Source organism: Coregonus clupeaformis, unplaced genomic scaffold (assembly GCF_020615455.1).
Source record: "Coregonus clupeaformis isolate EN_2021a unplaced genomic scaffold, ASM2061545v1 scaf0386, whole genome shotgun sequence".
NCBI lineage: Eukaryota > Metazoa > Chordata > Actinopteri > Salmoniformes > Salmonidae > Coregonus > Coregonus clupeaformis.
In genome coordinates this window covers 49,889-68,760 of record NW_025533841.1, presented here as the reverse complement: position 1 = coordinate 68,760, position 18,872 = coordinate 49,889, and the positions used below count along the sequence as shown (strand labels likewise).

The 18,872-nt window shown below is 41.8% G+C and overlaps 1 protein-coding gene across 2 annotated transcripts; it reads left to right on the top strand.

Annotated features, from left to right (window-relative positions):
- Nucleotides 1-1,143: 1,143 nt before the first annotated feature.
- Nucleotides 1,144-17,324, top strand: LOC121558334 (synaptonemal complex protein 1-like). 2 transcript variants are annotated; one of them, XM_041871736.2, is made up of 35 exons: nt 1,144-1,214; nt 1,576-1,711; nt 1,803-1,887; nt 2,339-2,382; nt 7,086-7,250; nt 7,373-7,440; nt 7,529-7,602; nt 7,715-7,773; nt 7,913-7,979; nt 8,096-8,169; nt 8,324-8,444; nt 11,348-11,442; nt 11,640-11,824; nt 11,911-11,978; nt 12,134-12,195; nt 12,320-12,436; nt 12,556-12,660; nt 12,789-12,892; nt 12,992-13,109; nt 13,223-13,293; nt 13,397-13,478; nt 14,040-14,102; nt 14,182-14,244; nt 14,354-14,416; nt 14,506-14,622; nt 14,704-14,814; nt 14,932-15,024; nt 15,131-15,205; nt 15,295-15,381; nt 15,478-15,657; nt 15,783-15,857; nt 15,998-16,066; nt 16,211-16,318; nt 16,536-16,625; nt 16,828-17,324. In XM_041871736.2, the coding sequence occupies exons 2-35, from the start codon at nt 1,577-1,579 to the stop codon at nt 16,966-16,968; spliced, it is 3,234 nt and encodes a 1,077-aa protein (XP_041727670.2). In that variant the 5' UTR covers nt 1,144-1,214; nt 1,576; the 3' UTR covers nt 16,969-17,324. The 2 variants fall into 2 exon arrangements, with proteins under 2 accessions (XP_041727670.2, XP_041727669.2); XM_041871735.2 differs by having other exon boundaries at nt 2,336-2,382.
- The last annotated feature ends 1,548 nt before the right edge of the window (nt 17,325-18,872 follow it).

Sequence of the window (18,872 nt, the reverse complement as noted above, 5' to 3'; positions counted from 1 at the left end):
ATCACACACAGCCACTACACATTTGTCTAAGGGGCAGTTTTACGTAGTGATCCTATTAAATTGTTCTAATTCCAAATTCTATGGACGGGACAATCTTTGGTCGTCATCATCATTTTCATATGTTCAAGGGACTTGGCGGGAGGCACTTTGACGTCAGTAAATAAGCACATAAAGACACTTTTAATAATGTGTTTCATACATTGATGATGACAATAATGTGGTCTTTACACAAAAAAACTAAACAGATATGGGATATTGTGTTCATATAGCAAGGAGATATATTATATGATGGAATTTAAGACATACACTGAGTATACCAAACATTTGGAACACCTTCTTAATCATTTTGCCCTCAGAACAGCCTTAATTCGTCGGGGCATATACTTGTCAAGGTGTCGAAAGCGTTCCACAGGAATGCTGGCCCATGTTGACTCCAATGCTTGAAACAGTTGTGTCAAATTGGCTGGATGTCCTTTGGGTGGTGGACCATTCTTGATACACACAGGAAACCGTTGAGCGTGAAAAACCCAGCAGCGTTACAGTTCTTGACACAAACGGGTGCGCCTCCTGACACCTACTACCATACCCCGTTCAAAGGCACTTTCATTTTTTTGTTTTGCCCATTCACCCTCTGAATTGTCACAAGGCATACAAATCCTTCTTTAACCTGTCTCCTCCCCTTCATCTACACTGATTGAAGTGGATTTAACAAATAACATCAATAAGGGATCATAACTTTCACCTGGATTCACCTGGTCAGTCTGTCATGGAAAGAGCAGGTGTTCTTAATGTTTTGTATATTCAAGAGGAAGAAAATGCAATGACAAACAAACAAAACAAATGAACATGCTGTCATTTATTTTGGATCAAAGGTCTGTAGTCATTTACTGTGGCCAAAGTATAAAATAACTGTCTACAATGTTTCCATAAAATACATATAAATTACTGGTATAATGTAACTTTCTATTTCTTCAAATGCATCCGTTTGATAGCTACATTCCACACACGCACACAAAAATATCGATATTTTAGATATTTTAAAATGTCGTTTATGATGGAATAAAGTTTAGAAGTCGTCTGTGGTTTAGGTTTGGAAACTGAAGAAATCATCGCCTTCCACGCGCTCATTTAAAAAAAGAACTGCCCGTGCCTGCAGTTGAGCTCAGCCGTTGAATTTGAACTCAAAAACCGTTGGCTGTCTTCTTCACCTCCAGGTACAGTGCTACTAGCTAACGTTAGCAAATAATTCACAATTAGCTAGATATTAATTAGCTAAATATGTTATTGCAAAATATTTCGTTTTCCTGTAAATGTTGCCAGTCTCTGACCGCAACATTTATTTTTCTAGTAGCTAGTTAGCTAATGTCAGCCAGCCTAGCTGACATTAGCTACAGTAGCTAGCTAAAATTAGCTAGCTGTTTGCTGTTGTACCAACATTTCAGTTTTCTCACTAACGTTTTCTGAAGAAAATAATTGCCAAAGGCCCTTGCTTGCTAGTTTACCAACTGTCAATAGGGTGTTGTTGTCAATTAGCTAGCTAGCTAGCTAACATTAACGTTACCATTTCGTTTTCAGGATGGAGAGAGAGAGAGGATTCAACTTCAAGCTGTTGGTGCCTCCTAGAGTCAACCCACTCCCAGGACAGGTTTCTACCGTCAAACCACAGGAAACAGTCGAGGATAGGGGATGTTTCATGCAAACTTTGCAGCAGGTATCTCAGCTATATGTTTTGTTTGAAATAAAAATGTTGGTATTCTCTCAATATGAATGACCTTACATTGATGTGCTATTTCATGTCTTAGGGTTATAATAAATGTTTGGACAAAGAGTCAAACATGCCTTTTCCCTCTATGAATACGGTTGTGCCAACAAAATCCACCAGATCAGGTATTTTATTATCATATGCATTATACTTTTAAAATTACATTTTAGTCATTTAGCAGACGCTCTTATCCAGAGCGACTTACATGAGCAATTAGGGTTAAGTGCCTTGCTTAAGTGCACATCTACAGATTTTTCACCTAGTCGGCTAAGGGATTAGAACCAGCGACCTTTCAGTTACTGGCACAACACTCTTACCCACTAAGCTACCTGCCGCCCCAACAGGGACATTCGACATACAGAACGTGACTGTGCTACTCCCAGTTCAAATTAATATGGAACTTTAATTTCAGAAAGCTCACACTTAAAACAATTTTTTTAGGCCTGGTTTGTCAGACCCAGATACTCCATTGAAGGTGCTTTTTAGTCAAAGAAATAGCGATCAGCTAAACCTGCATCTTGCACATGCATCTCGAGGTTGAATTATTTCCTCATATATTTTCTCTCCCCTCAGAAGATGTATTCAAGATGAAAGTTGTGCCACCAATGGAAAATGAAGAAGTAAGTAAACTTAGTTTGGTGTGAACACAGATAAAAACATAATAGTATGTGATGTGTCTTGGAGCTGGTGGGACGTGGGGTGGGACGTGGGGGAATAAACCTGCTATAGAGAGCAGAGGGGGATGTTTGCTTTGCCTAGCCCCTTGATTCCTGAAGTTGCCCTATATGTTCACCTGTTTATATTACACCAATGAGTAGCAATCAGAAGTGGGGTGTGATTTCCAATGGGTCTTTAGAAAACCACTTGGCATGTTCTAAACATTTGCTTCTGAAAAACCGCAATGGTCACGTCAACTTTAGCAGGCAACAATATATAGTGCATTCGGAAAGTATTCAGAACCTGTCAAGGCTCTGATGCGGATGTGGTGTGGAATCAAGTGCAGGACACAGGAGCTAAGTCAACCAGACTTTACTAGAATAAACAAAATAACAAACGGGTCAAACAAACCCGGAGGCGAACAATACGCAACAGTGCGTAAAACTCCAAAAACCCGACTGCGCACGAAACAACAGTGCGACGGTACAAACAAGCGACGGGCAAAACTGAACAGCACCAACAGACAGGTGAAAACAATTACACACAACACATGACAGAAACAACGAGAACTTATAGGACACCTAATCAACACTAAACATGAACAGGTGTACCAAACAGACCAAACCAAACAAACATCGAAAACAAAGAACGGTGGCAGCTAGTACTCCGGAGACGACGACCGCCGAAGCCTGCCCGAACAAGGAGGAGGAGCAGCCTCGGCCGAAACCGTGACAGAAGATCCCACCATACCTGGACCAAGCAGCGTGAAGAGGAGAGAGGATGGACTTTGGAGCAGTGGAGTAAGAGTCTCGACTGGGCCAAGCCAAGTGAAGAGCAGAGAGGTTGGACTTTGAAGCAGTGGAGTGAATGTCTGGCTAGAGACATGGAGGCCTGGTCCAAGAGGAGAGCCGCCCAGAAATTTTTTAGGGGGGGGCTCACGCCGGGGACGACGGGGCAGCAGGAGGCCGCGATAGAGCGGTCCAGCGGGTTGGCAGAGGAGGCCGCCAGGTTACGGGGGCCACTGGTATTAAAGGGGAAGGAAAGTGTAGAGGCACGGCGAGAGGTACTGGGGTGTGTTACCAGTCCGGTCCGGCCCGTTCCTGATCCCCGCGTAGGGCCAGTGGTGTGTGTCCCCAGTACGGTCCGGCTTGTTCCTGTCCCTCGCATCGAGCCTGTGGTGCGCGTCGCCAGCCCGGTCCGGCCTGTTCCTGCTCCCCGCACCAAGTCTGTGGTGCGCTTCGTCAGCCCGGCTCGGCCCGTTCCTGCTCCCCGCACCAAGTCAGTGGTGCGCTTCGTCAGCCCGGCTCGGCCCGTTCCTGCTCCCCGCACCAAGTCAGTGGTGCGCTTCGTCAGCCCGGCTCGGCCCGTTCCTGCCGCGTCGCCAGCCCGGTCCGGCCCGCTCCTGCTCCCCGCACCAAGCCAATGGTGCGCGTCGCCAGCCCGGCCCGGCCTGTTCCTGCTCCCCGCACCAGGCCAATGGTGCGCGTCGCCAGCCCGGTCCGGCCCGCTCCTGCTCCCCGCACCAAGCCAATGGTGCGCGTCGCCAGCCCAGTCCGGCCCGCTCCTGCTCCCCGCACCAAGCCTATGGTGAGCGTCGCCAGCCCGGTCCGGCCCGTTCCTGCTCCCCACACCAAGCCAGTGGTGTGCGTCGTCAGTCCGGCACGGCCCGTGCCTGTTCCACCGGTGCCTGCTGCTTCACACCGGAGCTAGAGCAATCCACTCCACCAGTGTGCAGGCCAGTTCCGGCCAGCGGGGCCAGACCGGACCAGGGGTACTTTGGGGGGTTGGAGAGGGAGTGGGGATCAGGCCCGGAGCCGGATCCGCCGCCAAGGCGGAGTGCCCACCCGGTCCCTCCCCTGTGGTGTTTGGTTGACGCGGCCGGAGTCCACGCCTTTGGGGGGGGGTACTGTCACGCCCTGGCTCTGGGGACTCTAGTATGTTGAGCCAGGGTGTGAGTTTTCATTTGTTTTCGTTCTAGTTTTGTAGTTCTATGTTGGCCAGTGTGGTTCTCAATCAGAGGCAACGTGTATCAGCTGTTGCTTGTTGTCTCTGATTGGGAACCATACTTAAGCAGCCAGTTTTCCCACAGTGTTTGTGGGATCTTGTTCCGTGTTCCTGTATAGGTTTGTGTTTTGCACCTTTGGACGTCACGTTATCGTTTGTTGTTTTTGTTCGTGTTATCATTCAAATTAATAAAATATGTTCACCTTCCACGCTGCGCCTTGGTCCTCTGTTCCCGACGATCGTGACAGAACCCTTCCCTTTTTCCACATTTTGTTATGTTCCAGCCTTATTCTAAAATTGATTCAATTAATTTTTCCCTCATCAATCTACACACAATACCCCATAATGACAAAGCGAAAACAGGTTTTTAGATTGTTTTGCAAATGTATTAAGAATAAAAAACGGAAATACCTTATTTACATAAGTATTCAGACCCTTTGCTATGAGACTCGAAATTGAGCTCAGGTGCATCCTGTTTCCATTGATCATCCTTGCGATGTTTCTACAACTTGATTGGACTCCACCTGTGATAAATTCAATTGTTTGGACATGATTTGGAAAGGCACACACCTGTCTATATAAGGTACCACAGTTGACAGTGCATGTCAGAGCAAAAACCAAGCCATGAGGTTGAAGGAATTGTCCGTAGAGCTCTGAGACAGGATTGTGTCGAAGCACAGATCTGGGGAAGGGTACCAAAAAATGTCTGATGCATTGAAGGTCACCAAGAACACAGTGGCCTCCATCATTTTTAAATGAAAGAAGTTTGGAACCACCAAGACTCTTCCTAGAGCTGGCCGCCTGGCCAAACTGAGCAATCGGGGGAGAAGGGCCTTGGTCATGGAGGTGACCAAGAACCCGATGGTCACTCTGACAGAGCTCCAGAGTTCCTCTGTGGAGATAGGAGAACCTTCCAGAAGGACAACCATCTCTGCAGCATTCCACCAATCAGTCATTTATAGTAGAGTGGCCACACGGAAGCCATTCCTCAGTAAAAGGCACATGACATCCCGCTTTGAGTTTGCCAAAAGGCACTTAAAGGACTCTCAGACCATGAGAAGCAAGATTGAACTCTTTGGCCTGAATGCCAAGCGTCACGAAACCTGGCACCATCCCTACGGTGAAGCATGGTGGTGGCAGCATCATGCTGTGGGGATGTTTTTCAGAGGCAGGTAGTGGGAGACCAGTCAGGATTGAGGGAAAGATGAACGGAGCAATGTACAGAGAGATCCTTGATGAAAACCTGGAGCGAAGGTTCACCTTTCAACAGGACAACGACCCGAAACACACAGCCAAGACAATGCAGGAGTGGCTTCGGGACAAGTCTCTGAATGTCCTTGAGTGGCCCAGCCAGAGCCCGGACTTGAACCCGTTCGAACATCTCTGGAGAGACCTGAAAATAGCTGTGCAGCGACGCTCCCCATCCAACCTGACAAAGCTTGAGAGACTCTGCAGAGAAGAATGGGAGAAACTCCCCAAATACAGGTGTGCCAAGCTTGTAGCGTAATACCCAAGAAGACTCGAGGCTGTAATTGCTGCCAAAGGTACTTCAACAAAGTAAAGGTTATAAATACTTATGTACATTTGATGTTTCAGTTTTTTATTTTGAATACATTTGCAAAAATTTCTAACAACCTATTTTTTCTTTGGCATTATGGGGTATTGTGTGTAGATTGATGAGGGGGAAAAACCAATTGAATCCATTTTAGAATAAGGCTGTAACTCAACAAAAGTTTGAAAAAGCCAAGGGGTCTCAATACTTTCCGAATGCACTTTTTTGATAATAATAATACTTTTGGGCTGAACAAAAAATTAAGAGGACAGATTATTGTATGGGACAATATACAAACGTTTTTGGGAAAGATACATTGATAAGAAAGAAATTGACTGATTTTAAGGTTGTGTCATCAGATTTGGGGAGGGGTGGGGTCATCAGAAATTCTGGCTAAAGAAATGGGGTCCCCGCTGAAAAAGTTTGAAAACCACTGGCCTAGATAGATAACACATTCTACAACTCACCAGCAAGCCAATATTAGTTGAGTGTTAGTCTCTGGTGGAGAGACTACGTAAACATAAATGGTACCGTAGGTCTGTCATGATACAACGGGATGCGGGAGATAGCGAGCAGCATTAGTTCCGGTCCTTGGGTTTTTCCTCACCGGTTATTTGGAAAAATCTAGATTTGGTGTGGTGTGTCGAATTTCGGAAGGGGAGGGGACATTTGGCCCATAGACTTACCCGTAACTTGCAAAGAGAGAGGGTGGAGCTCCTCGTTCTATCTCTTCTCTTAACATGTATGGACCCAGAACTTAATCGAGCATCTGACCAATTACGCGAGATTAACCGAGATTAGTCGCATGTGAGCAAATGAGCCTTTATCTCAATTTATCTCACTTCTCAGGAGCATTAGTTTTAAATAATAGGCTATGTGATTCAGAGGAGACTGGTGGGGGAAGAGCTATAGGAGGATGGGCTCATTGTAAAGACTGGAATGGAAAAGTATCAAACATATGGAAACCATGTTTGACTCCGTTCCATTGATTCCATTACAGCCATTACAATGAGCCTGTCCTCCTATAGCTCCTCCCACCAGCCTTCGCTGATGTGATTATGCATAGATTATGCTGTAAAGTTCTGATATGTGTTTTCTAAATCTTCCTAGACCAATTTCAAACCCAGTCAGCTGTATTCAAAACTTTTTGAAGAAGTTCAGAAAGTAAAATATTGGAAAGTCAAAGTGGACTCAGAGGCTGTGCAAAAAGACAGGAAGCTGCAGGAAAACAAAAGAACAATTGAAACCCAACGCAAAGCCATTCAAGAATTGCAGGTATGTACCAGTAAATGTACTGGTATAGGCCTATATTGAAACGACAGAGTAAAAATGCTATAGTCCTTAAAAAAATATATTATTATTATTATTATCCTATGTTTCCTTTCCTTTATGTTCAGTTCGGAAATGAAAGCCTCAGCATAAAACTAGAAGATCAGATCAGTGAGAATGATGATCTGCAGAACAAGTATGTATTTGATTATAACATGATACTGTCACTATAGATTGTATCATCATCATTCTGCTTTTATCTGTAATGTTTATTTCTTCAACAGAAACAATGCAACACGGAACCTATGTAATATACTGAAGGATACGTTTGAAAGATCAGCGGAGAAAATCCATCTATGTGAGTAAAACATGCCGTCTACTCAGCCTAAGTGTACATGCTAGTTGCCTGAATGCAAAATGATGACATTTCGTAGTCTACGTTGTCCTCAAACCAACCTATGTTCTCTTAGTTGAATCTGAAAGAGAGGAAACCCATCACTTGTTCATGGACAACAGTGAAAGTATTCAGGTGAATATTATAATTTCCTGTTCTTTTGATTAAAATGATATAATGTATTTGTTATCTTCATTAATAAAGCATGTATGGCGTCAGTTACATGATGCTAGTGAAGAACAATAAAACAAAAAAAGTTAATTAATTGTTATAGAGGATGAGTGCTGCCTTTGAGAGCCTACGTATTCAAGCAGAAACTGACCGCCATGAAATGCTGAAAGGTATGTATATATCATCATCAATGCACTTGTATTGTGTTGTTGTGAACATAACACTAGGCACTTTACACAGTATATAAAAAGAGAACAATAACTCCAATGATGTGAACATTTTACAGTCAAAGAGGATTTGCAAGAATGTGCCATTCTAAAGGAGACATTTGAGAAAGAATTCAGCATGAAAGAAGAAGAGGTTCGTCTATAACTGACTCAACATGAGTAATGGACACCCTCTCTCTGAGTGGTTCCCAAAACAAACATTTTTGTAAACCTTGTTGTCACAAACAATATGAACAGTATTTGACATTGTGTATGTAGACTATGCAAACTGAAAGTATCTCTTACAGGTTGTGATACTTCAGATGAAAATGAAGGACAAAGAAAAAGAACTTCAGGCAATCCTGCTCAACCTCCATGAAAACCTCCATGAAACCCAAGAGAGTTGCAAACGGTTACAACAGGCAGAAAGTAAGATGGTCACTATTTGGACGAGACTAGTATTACTAGAGACGTTGGTTATGTAATTATTATCCCAGCATGTGAGTTATTCCATAGGACGATTTGCACAGGATGTTTTTCCAAACTGCCTCCATTATTCTTTTTTTCCCTTCATTCAATTTACCATTATGACAGAAGCCTGGAGGTTTTTATTCTAGGTGTGAAGATATTTCAACGTCATGTCTAGACAGTAGGCTACACTGATAACTCGTGCTTGGCTGCCAAATTTATAGGTGTCCCCATAATATTTAAATTGAGGAAGTGTGATCAAAATCATTATTTTAGCGATCCACGGTAGAAGTCCCTCTGAATAAAAATGCCTCCAATCCTGCTGATATGAGCTGCTGAACAGTAGGCCTATTTGCACTTGAGATACATTTATGGATGAGAAAGTGAACTTGCCATTTCCAAAAAAGTTGAGCTCAGTGGATCGGGATGCTTTGTGATCTATTAATCTACTGCCTACTACATCAACAGCCAGGGTTTCATTAAAGCGGCAATCAGCAGTTTAAACAATAACAATGCCTTCTCCCGCTTCTGTTTTGGTAAAAAGCTGAGGGATGGGGCTGAAGAAATGTAACCACTCTCAAATTCAAAGACATAGCTATGGATGCAAAGTCTGGGCATCCATGATATCAAAATTATAGTTTTAGGCTATAAAGTGTTTGTTTACATTTACATTGTTTACAAACATCAGAGTAAAACAAGCTTACATTTTAGGTTCTGATGGGGTACGACAGTTGAACTAAGCTCATGAGGCATTTATAAGTTGTATTTGTCAAGAATCAATGGGTACATATCAATAATTCACAAATCCCAAAATGGATGTAGCAACAGCAGATTGCCCCTTTAAATAAGCCTATAACCGCAATACTTTTTTATTGCGCATTTAGGCCTAATTAAGCTGACACATTTGGCGATGTTCAACTTCAATTCACTGGCACAAAACATATAAAGAAAAGTATTCAGTATGAAAGTTGATAAAGGCAGGCCAGTCATATGAAATATACACTATATATACAAAAGTATGTGCCCACCCCTTCAAATTAGTGCATTCGGCTATTTCAGCCACACCTGTTGCTGACAGGTGTATAAAATAGAGCACACAGCCATGCAATCTCCATAGACAAACATTGGCAGTAGAATAGCCTTACAGAAGAGCTCAGTGACTTTCAACGTGGCACTGTCATAGGATGCTACCTTTCCAACAAGTCAGTTTGTCAAGTTTCTGCCCTGCTAGAGCTGCCCCGGGCAACTGTAAGTGCTGTTATTGTGAAGTGGAAACGTCTAGGAGCAACAACGGCTCAGCCGCGAAGTGGTAGGCCACACAAGCTCACAGAACCGGACCGCCGAGTGCTGAAGCACGTAGCGTGTAAAAATCGCCTGTCCTCGGTTGCAATACTCACTACCGAGTTCTAAACTGCCTCTGGAAGCAACTTCAGCACAATAACTGTTCGTCGGGAGCATCATGAAATGGGTTTCCATGGCCGAGCAGCTGCATACAAGCCTAAGATCACCATGCGCAATGCTAAGCATCGGCATGGTGTAAAGCTCGCTGCCATTGGACTCTGGAGCAGTGGAAATGCGTTCTCTGGAGTGATGAATCACACTTCACCATCTGGTAGTCCGACGGATAAATCTGGGTTTGGCAGATGCCAGGAGAACGCTACCTGCCCCAATGCATAGTGGCAACTATAAAGTTTGGTGGAGGAATAATAGTTGTGGGTGTTTTTCATGGTTCGGGCTAGGCCACTTAGTTCCAGTGAAGGGAAAACCTGTGCACAAAGCGAGGTCCATACAGAAATGGTTTATCGAGATCGGTGTGGAAGAACTTGACTGGCCTGCACAGAGCCCTGACCTCAACCCCATCGAACACCTTTGGGATGAATTGGAACGCCGACTGCGAGCCAGGCAGATTCGCGCAACATCAGTGCCCGACCTCACTAATACTCTTGTTGCTAAATTGAAGCAAGTCCCCGCAGCAATGTTCCAACAACTAGTGAAAAGCCTTCCCAGAAGAGTGGAGGCTTTTATAGTAGCAAAGGGGGGACCAACTCCATATTAATGCCCATGATTTTGGAATGAGATGTTCGACGAGCAGGTGTCCACATACACTACCGTTCAAAAGTTTGGGGTCACTTAGAAATGTCCTTGTTTTCGAAAGAAAAGCAAATTTATTGTCCATTAAAGTAACATAGAAAATAGAAATACAGTGTAGACATTCTTAATGTTGTAAATGGCTATTGTAGCTGGAAACGGCTGATTTTTTATGGAATATCTACATAGGCGTACAGAGGCCCATTATCAGGAACCATCAGTCCTGTGTTCCAATGGCACGTTGTGTTTGCTAATCCAAGTTTATAATTTTAAAAGGCTAATTGATCATTAGAAAACCCTTTTGCAATTATGTTAGCACAGCTGAAAACTGTTAAATAAAACTGGACTTATTGAGACTAGTTGAGTATCTGGAGCATCAGAAATTGTGGGTTCGATTACAGGCTCAAAATAGCCAGAAACAAATAACTTTCTTCTGAAACTCGTCAGTCTATTCTTGTTCTGAGAAATGAAGGCTTTTCCATGTGAGAAATTGCCAAGAAACTGAAGATCTCGTACAACTCCCTTCACAGAACAGCGCAAACTGGCTCTGACCAGAATTGAAGAGGAGTGGGAGGCCCCGGTGCACAACTGAGCAAAGATTACGGATGTGGTGTTTTGTTCTCGTGCACATAATTACATTACCCCCAGTAAAACTAATTCCGTCCGAATAGGTCTTGGTGAACCTTTACCTCCATTTCATGCATTTAACTGGAAGTTAAACTTAAAGCATGGTAGCTGCATCCTAACTGCTTTACTCCTGTATAATATCATGACAGAGCAACATCAGGAAGCCCTTCAATGTTGCAAACAAGAACAAGAATCCCTGTTAGAAAGTCTGCAAAGTGCAGAACAACTCAATGAAGAATGTGAGGTTAGTATGTTTTCTTGTACTCTAATATGCTGATGAAAATAATATTTAAATCACAAGTTATGCAATTCATCATGCATATTCCAAGGGGGCATATGTTTGTCATTTTACATTCTAAAGTGTTATTTATCTTTATGCGGCTGTGGACAGTACATAATGAGACAATGGAAAACATGCATTGTTACTTTGAATCTCTTTAGGGAAATAGAAAAGCTATTGCGACAGCATTAGAGCGCAACAAAGAGGAGAATGCAAAGGTCATTGCCAAGAAAGACTCAAGCTTGGAAGAGCTCAACAAAATAAAAGATCAACAAGCAGACAAGCTTGTAGAGATTCAGGCCACAGCCCAGGAATTTCAGACATCATTAACAGTTGAGATACAGAGGTGGGAAATTCATGTTTGGTGAACCCAAATAGTCAGAATGGTAATCAAGATTCTTATATTACTTTGAATGTTAACTTGTTTCCCAGGGCAAAAGAACTTGAACTGAAGCTTACTGCAGTCACAGAGGAACTTGACTGGAAAAACATTGAATTAGGTAAAGTATTGCTCGGCTTCGCCTCGTACCTACCGCCGTGCTAAAAAAGGTGTATCACACACCCTCTCGTGTTATAATTGCTTTATTTTCCAAACATTTACATTTGTTTTTAGCTTGTATGCAACCATAGATTAAATATACTTTTTGTTTTCTAGGAGAGCTCAAAGAACAGAAAGAAAACCAAGACAGCCAGCTGCAAATCCTTGAAGATGAATTGGTAAAGATTACCGTATATGTCCCCTATGTTTTGTGAACTCAAATTGGCACTTCCCTCATAAATGTCATGCCTAGTCCATGTAGTGAGGTTAATGAAAGATACATTATTTAACTCTTGCCTTTAGGATGTCAAAACTAAATCCATACAGTCACTAGAGGAAACAATTAAAATTGTGGAGACCAGAACATCAGAACTCACCACAGAGCTTGAGGGGAAACATGCTGAAATTCACCAAGTCAAGGTGAGATGATGTTCAGATGATCGTTGTGTAGATACATTTGTAGCGCTACTTATTCAGAAGGATATTGTTTGCATAAATCTTATTATCTTTTAATATTGGAATATGTTGTACCCTTCTAGAATAAAGTGGAAACCATGTCTGTTGAAAACATTTTACTGGAAAAGGCTCTTGAAAAGGCTGAAACGATGCAAAACGACTTGAAAGAAAAATCCAATATGACTGAGGTTTGATTCTATTAATTGTATTTTACTTGCACAATATTGGCAGTGCATATTTGTGTTTACATTTTTTGTTTGACACCTCTACATGCATGAGTCCAGGAAATAGATTTTTCATATGTTGTATCCCACAGAGGAAAATAAAAGAGATTGAGGGGCAGTTATCTGCTGCAATGAGAAGAGATGAAAGATCCATCAAGGAGAAAGATCATCTAAAGACAGACATTGTACAGCATGAGTGAGTCCTTTGATGTTCAAATATCAATTTTTCAAAAACCTGAGGGATAGTTTTCGTCCATGTCTCTTTAAATAATGCTGAATGTGAATTCTTCCCCAGGGTGAAGTATGAGGCGCTATCAGCAAGTTTCAATCAGCTGCAACTTGAGAAGAAGACTATTCTGGAGCAGATTCAGAATGAATCTTCAGAGGCAACCATTCTGATAGCACAACTTAAGGTCTGTATGAATTGAACATGTGTTGCTGTCTGTATAGTATAATACAGAATAATTTAGCAGTTTGTTGATAATTCATGGTAGTGTGTTGTAATGGGAATATTTTTCTCATTCAGGAGAGCGAGGCAAAAGAGATGAAGATGAAGAAGGAAATTGAAAGACTCCAAGAAGAAAACCAACAATTACGGTCAGTTAGAGTTCATTGTTTATAAATCTTTAGTAATTATAGTAATTATACAATGCAGCAACATTCTTTTTTTTCAAAATCATTCACCTTTTCTTTCCTGTAGAGAGGAATTGAAATCCTTAAATGCCAAAGTTGAAGAGCAAGGCCAAGACACTGAGAATCTGCAGAAGAAACTTGAAGAAAGTGTAAGCAAATCAACTGTCTGGAGGTTGTAATAATACTGTGAAATTGTGAAAATTATGATAATTCCCTTTTAGTGTTTGAAAAGTTTGAAAAGACCGCCTGAAATTATTGCCTGTTTTGGTGGAATGGAGTTTTGGCCTGCCTGGTGTCATCACCATGTGGTAAATTAGTTAATAGACCAATAAGAAAGAGACTTTCAAACCTCTGCCAATAACAGCTAGTTTTCAATTTCCCCCTCCCCACTCAGACAACTCCCAGACAGTCCTAGCAAAATTATTGCTTGAGAAATTGCTCTTTGCTAAGAAGCTATTTTTGTTTATTTTTTACTATTTTATTTGAAAACAGTCACAGTAAGATACTTAATTGTTACCCAGAAATGATTTGATATTGAAATTAAAACGTCTGTATTGGAACTTTCAACATGATGTCTGTTTAACACAAAATGATATGGCCATGTACTATAAATGTCCAAATGTAAATGCACGTCAGTTTTATTCTATATTCACACAAATGAGTGATAGTAAATCAAGTTGACTATTTTCTGTTTTACTTTATTTCTGTAGTGTGGAGATCTGCAAGCTGAGTTCGCAAAGAAAGAGAAACAAATGAAAGCAGTGGAGTCAAAGGTCATTATCAAAGTCATGTCTACACCTGGATTATTTTCTCTTTAATTATCTTATCAAACACTTTGCTTTTTCTCTCTAGCTGTCCAACCTGAAGATAAAATTAGAGAGTAAAACTAAAGTCCAGGACGAATACCAAAAAGAGGTTTGTGTTGACAATTTTTTGTTGTTGATAAAATTACTAATTAATTATACAGTAATATAAAACATTCAGCTTTCTATAACCTGTTTTTCATTTACTTGTTTGTTCTCAGAACAAAACGTTGAAGAAACAAATTGCAATTGAGACAGCAAAATCCAGTGAACTTGAAAATGAGGTACCGTGTGGCTTTTAAATGATCACTTACAAGACAATTGCAACATTGTAATGCAGTTGTGATGCAACTTGGTTTTTCATCCATTACAGATAAACAAATTGAAAGAGGAGTCAGAAAATGTTCAACGATCAAATGAAGAGGAATGTAAAAGATTGCTTGATGATCTTGGAACCAAATCAACATCTGAGGCAGAGCTTCAGAAAAAGGTGCTTGTTGGAAGTTACATTCTGGAAGGTACATTCTGGTAGATGTGGCAATATACTTACTGCGCATCTTGATCCGTGCAGGTGCAAAAGCTACAGTTTACAGCTACAGATGCAGTCAAGAGTAAGGAAGATGTTGAAATCAAATGTCAGAACAAGATAGCAGACATGGTTGCCTTGATGGAAAAGCATAAGGTAAAGTTATCTTTTGGTCAATATCCACAGATTACACCAACACTGCTGCCATCTTGCATGTTGTAGGAAATGTTCTCCATGTGTGTTTGTTAACATTTAGTTCTCTGTTGGTATCAGAACCAGTATGACAAAATGGTTGAGGAGAAAGATGCAGAGCTTGATGAGAAGAAGAGGAAAGACATGGAGGCTACTGCTAATAGAACATCACTGGTATGATACATTATAGTAGAGAAATACACATGAGATTGGATTAACTGGGAGTATTTCAGTAGTGTCATAGCTCTGCTTCTTGGATATTTTTCTGATTTTTCCTCAGGAATTGGAGCTGTCACAGCAGAACATTGAGAATGACCGTTTGAAGGAACAACTAAAGAAAGAAATGAATGAGAGGGTAAGTGTGTCATGTCCCATGCTGACAAAGCTGTGTCAAGTGACAAATGTTGTCTATTTACTCAGTCATGATGTCATGTTGGGTTGTAGGAAAGCTTACTACAAGAGATTACAGACCTGAAAAAAGAGATTACATCTCAGAAAATGAGCAGGCAACTGGAGACACAGGATAAACAGGTATATATTCAGATTTCAGAGCATTACAACAACAGTTTGTGTTGTTTAAAAGTGTCTGACAAAAATTGTTTTTAATTTGTTATATTTACAAATTAGCTGCCTGAGCCAAAGTCCAAAGAAGTGAGGTGTTCTGAAACCCCCAAAGTATCCTCCTCCGCCAAGATGCCTGTGTTCCGTTTGGCAAAGGACAGTCAGAGAAAGCCAAAAACTCAGAAAGCCTCTGTAACCCCATCCCAAAGCTCAGACAAAATAGTTGCTTTAACTCCAAACATTAATGTAAGTGATCATGAACTTCTTAAAAATGATTGTGTTCAGGTCAAACGTTTTCTGAAAGGTTTCTCCACTACATTCATGTGCATGATCACTGTATTAGATGAACTGATATTTTTGACATGTCAAAGGAAATGGAAAACAAAGCCCCAAAAACTCCATCTTGGAGCTCCATGACTAGAGTTGCAGCAACACCACGAATGAAGGTATTGGAATTGGTTGATTATTTTGTGTGTTGTATTCATAATGCATAAGCTAGGCTATTCAATAATAAATGACCTGTATGTTGTATGATCACTGTAGAATTTATTAGATTAACTGACGTCGTATGTTTGATGTGTCAAAGGAAACCGAAGCTCTCAGAACTCCATCTTGGAGCTCCACCAATATAGTTGGCGCAACACCACGGATTAAGGTATTGGAATATGTTGCTAGATTTCTTTATGTGTAGTATTCATTAACTGTGTTTTCATTTGTTGACCGTGATATGTGAACCATTCCCCCAGAGGATTCTCTCCATCCTATTTCTTTGTGAGTGATTGAGTGATTTTCTCCACAGTCTTACAGAATCAGAACTCCTCCGTCCACTGGGAAGTCTGTGCCCTGGGGGAAGAGCACCCTGGAGCTTGACCCCAAGTCTGACAGCTCTGAACATAATGATTTATTGGTAAATAATGCTTCAAGATCTAATGAACACACTGCTTTAACTTAGATTTGCTTAAAACATTGGATTGGTTTAAAACTCCCAATGACCACAAATAAATTAAACTCATAACTTTATATGCATGCTGGATGGAATGTACATGCACATTTAATTGTGGAAATCATTTTGCTTTACATATCACATCTTCTAACTTGGGTCTTTCTGGTTCTTATAATGGCAGAGCATTGCAGTTGCAACTGATCCATTCGAGAGCAGCCTGCAGCCAAGTGTCCCAGCAGCACAGCATCAAAAAGTGGACATATTCAGGAAGGTAGAATGAGCCAGCCTTACATTAACACCAAATACTTGACTTACTTGGCAGTACTCCCTCTGCATTATGAAATAAGTTGTGGAATACCATATTGCATTTTCTGGTATAGTCTATACTCTGCAACTTCTAAAATATAGTCTGTAACTTGTAAAAGTAGTTAATGCTGTGATGTCCAGGTCAGTATTAGTCTGTAATGTTTCAGATCCAGAGCCCTGCCATTCAGAAATCACCTGGGAGTGCTTTAAAGCTCGCTGCAATGAAAAGGATGCGGGATGCTGGTTGGACATCTGTCACTGGTGCTGAAAAGAAGAAGAAAAAATCAGTTGAAAAGATCTTTGCATAAGAAGCAAGTGCTGTGCTTTTCAAGATAGACTGTTTTCTGTGTGTCTGGGGAAAAAAACACAGAAAACGGTCTATGCTCTTTTCATTACACCACTGCACTCAAGTTCATTCATGTCTATAGTTGTCTGATGCTGGGAAAGCTGTTGACCAAAATATAAATTTCAAATGCAAGTCAAACAAATTTCAAATGAACCAAGTATGTTATCTTGTTTTGTTGTTACTGTTTAGCAACTTTACTCATATTATTCATGGGAAAATATGTCAAATGCTTGTTGTTTTGACCAAACTTGCCACTTTTGAGTCCATTCAACATGAATAAGTTCATGTTTTCATTAAATGTAATGTATTTGTTCGTAACATTGTTTTTGCTTGTGTGGTTTTTATGAACCTATACACTATAAATACAAAAGCTTATATACAAAAGAATGTGGACACCCCTTCAAATGAGTGGATTCGGTTTTTTCAGCCACACCCGTTGCTGACAGGTGTATAAAATCAAGCACACATTTTTATCATTTAGCAGACGCTCTTATCCAGAGTGACGTACAGTTAGTGCATACATTATACATATTTTTCTTCATACTGGCCCCCCGTGGGAATGGAACCCACAACCCTGGCATTGCAAACGCCATGCTCTACCGACTGAGCTACATCCCTGCCAGCCATTCCCTCCCCTACCCTGGGCCAATTGTGCGCCGCCCCATGGGTCTCCCGGTCGCGGCCGGCTACGACAGAGCCTGGATTTGAACCAGGATCTCTAGTGGCACAGCTAGCACTGTGATGCAGTGCCTTAGACCACTGCGCCACTCGGGAGAGTACACAGCACACAGCCACGCAATCTACATAGACAAACATTGGCAGTAGAATGGCCCGTACTTAAGAGCTCAGTGACTTTCAAAAGGGCACCGTAATAGGATGCCACCTTTCCAACATGTCAGTTCGTCAAATTTCTGCCCTGCTAGAACTGCTGTAAGTGCTGTTATTGTGAAGTGGAAGCCCACACAAGTTCACAGAACGGGACTGCCGAGTGCTGAAGCACGTAGCACGTAAAAATCGTCTGTCCTTGCAACACTCACTACCGAGTTCCAAACTGCCCAGGAAGCAACTTCAGCACAATAACTGTTCGTCGGAAGCTTAATGGAATGGGTTTCCTGTAGCTCAGTTGGTAGAGCATGGCGCTTGCAACGCCAGGGTTGTGGGCTTGATTCCCACGTGGGGCCAGTATGGAAAATGTATGCACTAACTGTAAGTCACTCTGGATAAGAGCGTCTGCTAAATGACTAAAATGTAAAAAAATTAAATGTTTCCATGGCCGAGCAGCCGCACACAAGCCTAAGATCACCATGCGCAATGCCAAGTGTCGGCTGGAGTGGTGTAAAGCTTGCCCCCATTGGACTCTGGAGCAGTGGAAACGCGTTCTCTGGAGTGATGAATCACGCTTCACCGTCTGACGGATAAATCTGGGTTTGGCGGATGCCAGGAGAACGATACCTGCCCCAATGCATAGTGCCAACTGTAAAGTTTGGTGGAGGAGGAATAATGGTCTGGGGCTGTTTTTCATGGTTTGGGCTAGGCCCGTTAGTTCCAGTGAAGGGAAATCTTAACCCCATCGAACACCTTTGGGATTAATTGGAACGCCGACTGCGAGACAGGCCTAATTGCCCAACATCAGTGTCCGACCTCACTAATGCTCTTGTGGCTGAATGGATGCAAGTCCCTGCAGCAATGTTCCAACATCTAGTGGAAAGACTTCCCAGAAGAGTGGAGGCTGGTATAGCAGCAAAGGGGGGACCAACTCCATATTAATGCCCATGCTTTTGTAATGAGATGTTTGGCAACATTGTGTGATGAATTGTTATTTATTACTATTTATATTACTACCAAATAAAATGATGCTTCAATTTG

Excerpts from the sequence above, each read along its gene's own strand:
- LOC121558334 (XM_041871735.2), top strand. The coding sequence starts at position 1,577 with ATGGAGAGAGAGAGAGGATTCAACTTCAAGCTGTTGGTGCCTCCTAGA. Across the intron at positions 2,383-7,085 it reads CACCAATGGAAAATGAAGAA|ACCAATTTCAAACCCAGTCA; the intron begins GTAAGTAAACTT and ends AAATCTTCCTAG. Across the intron at positions 7,603-7,714 it reads AGCGGAGAAAATCCATCTAT|TTGAATCTGAAAGAGAGGAA; the intron begins GTGAGTAAAACA and ends ATGTTCTCTTAG.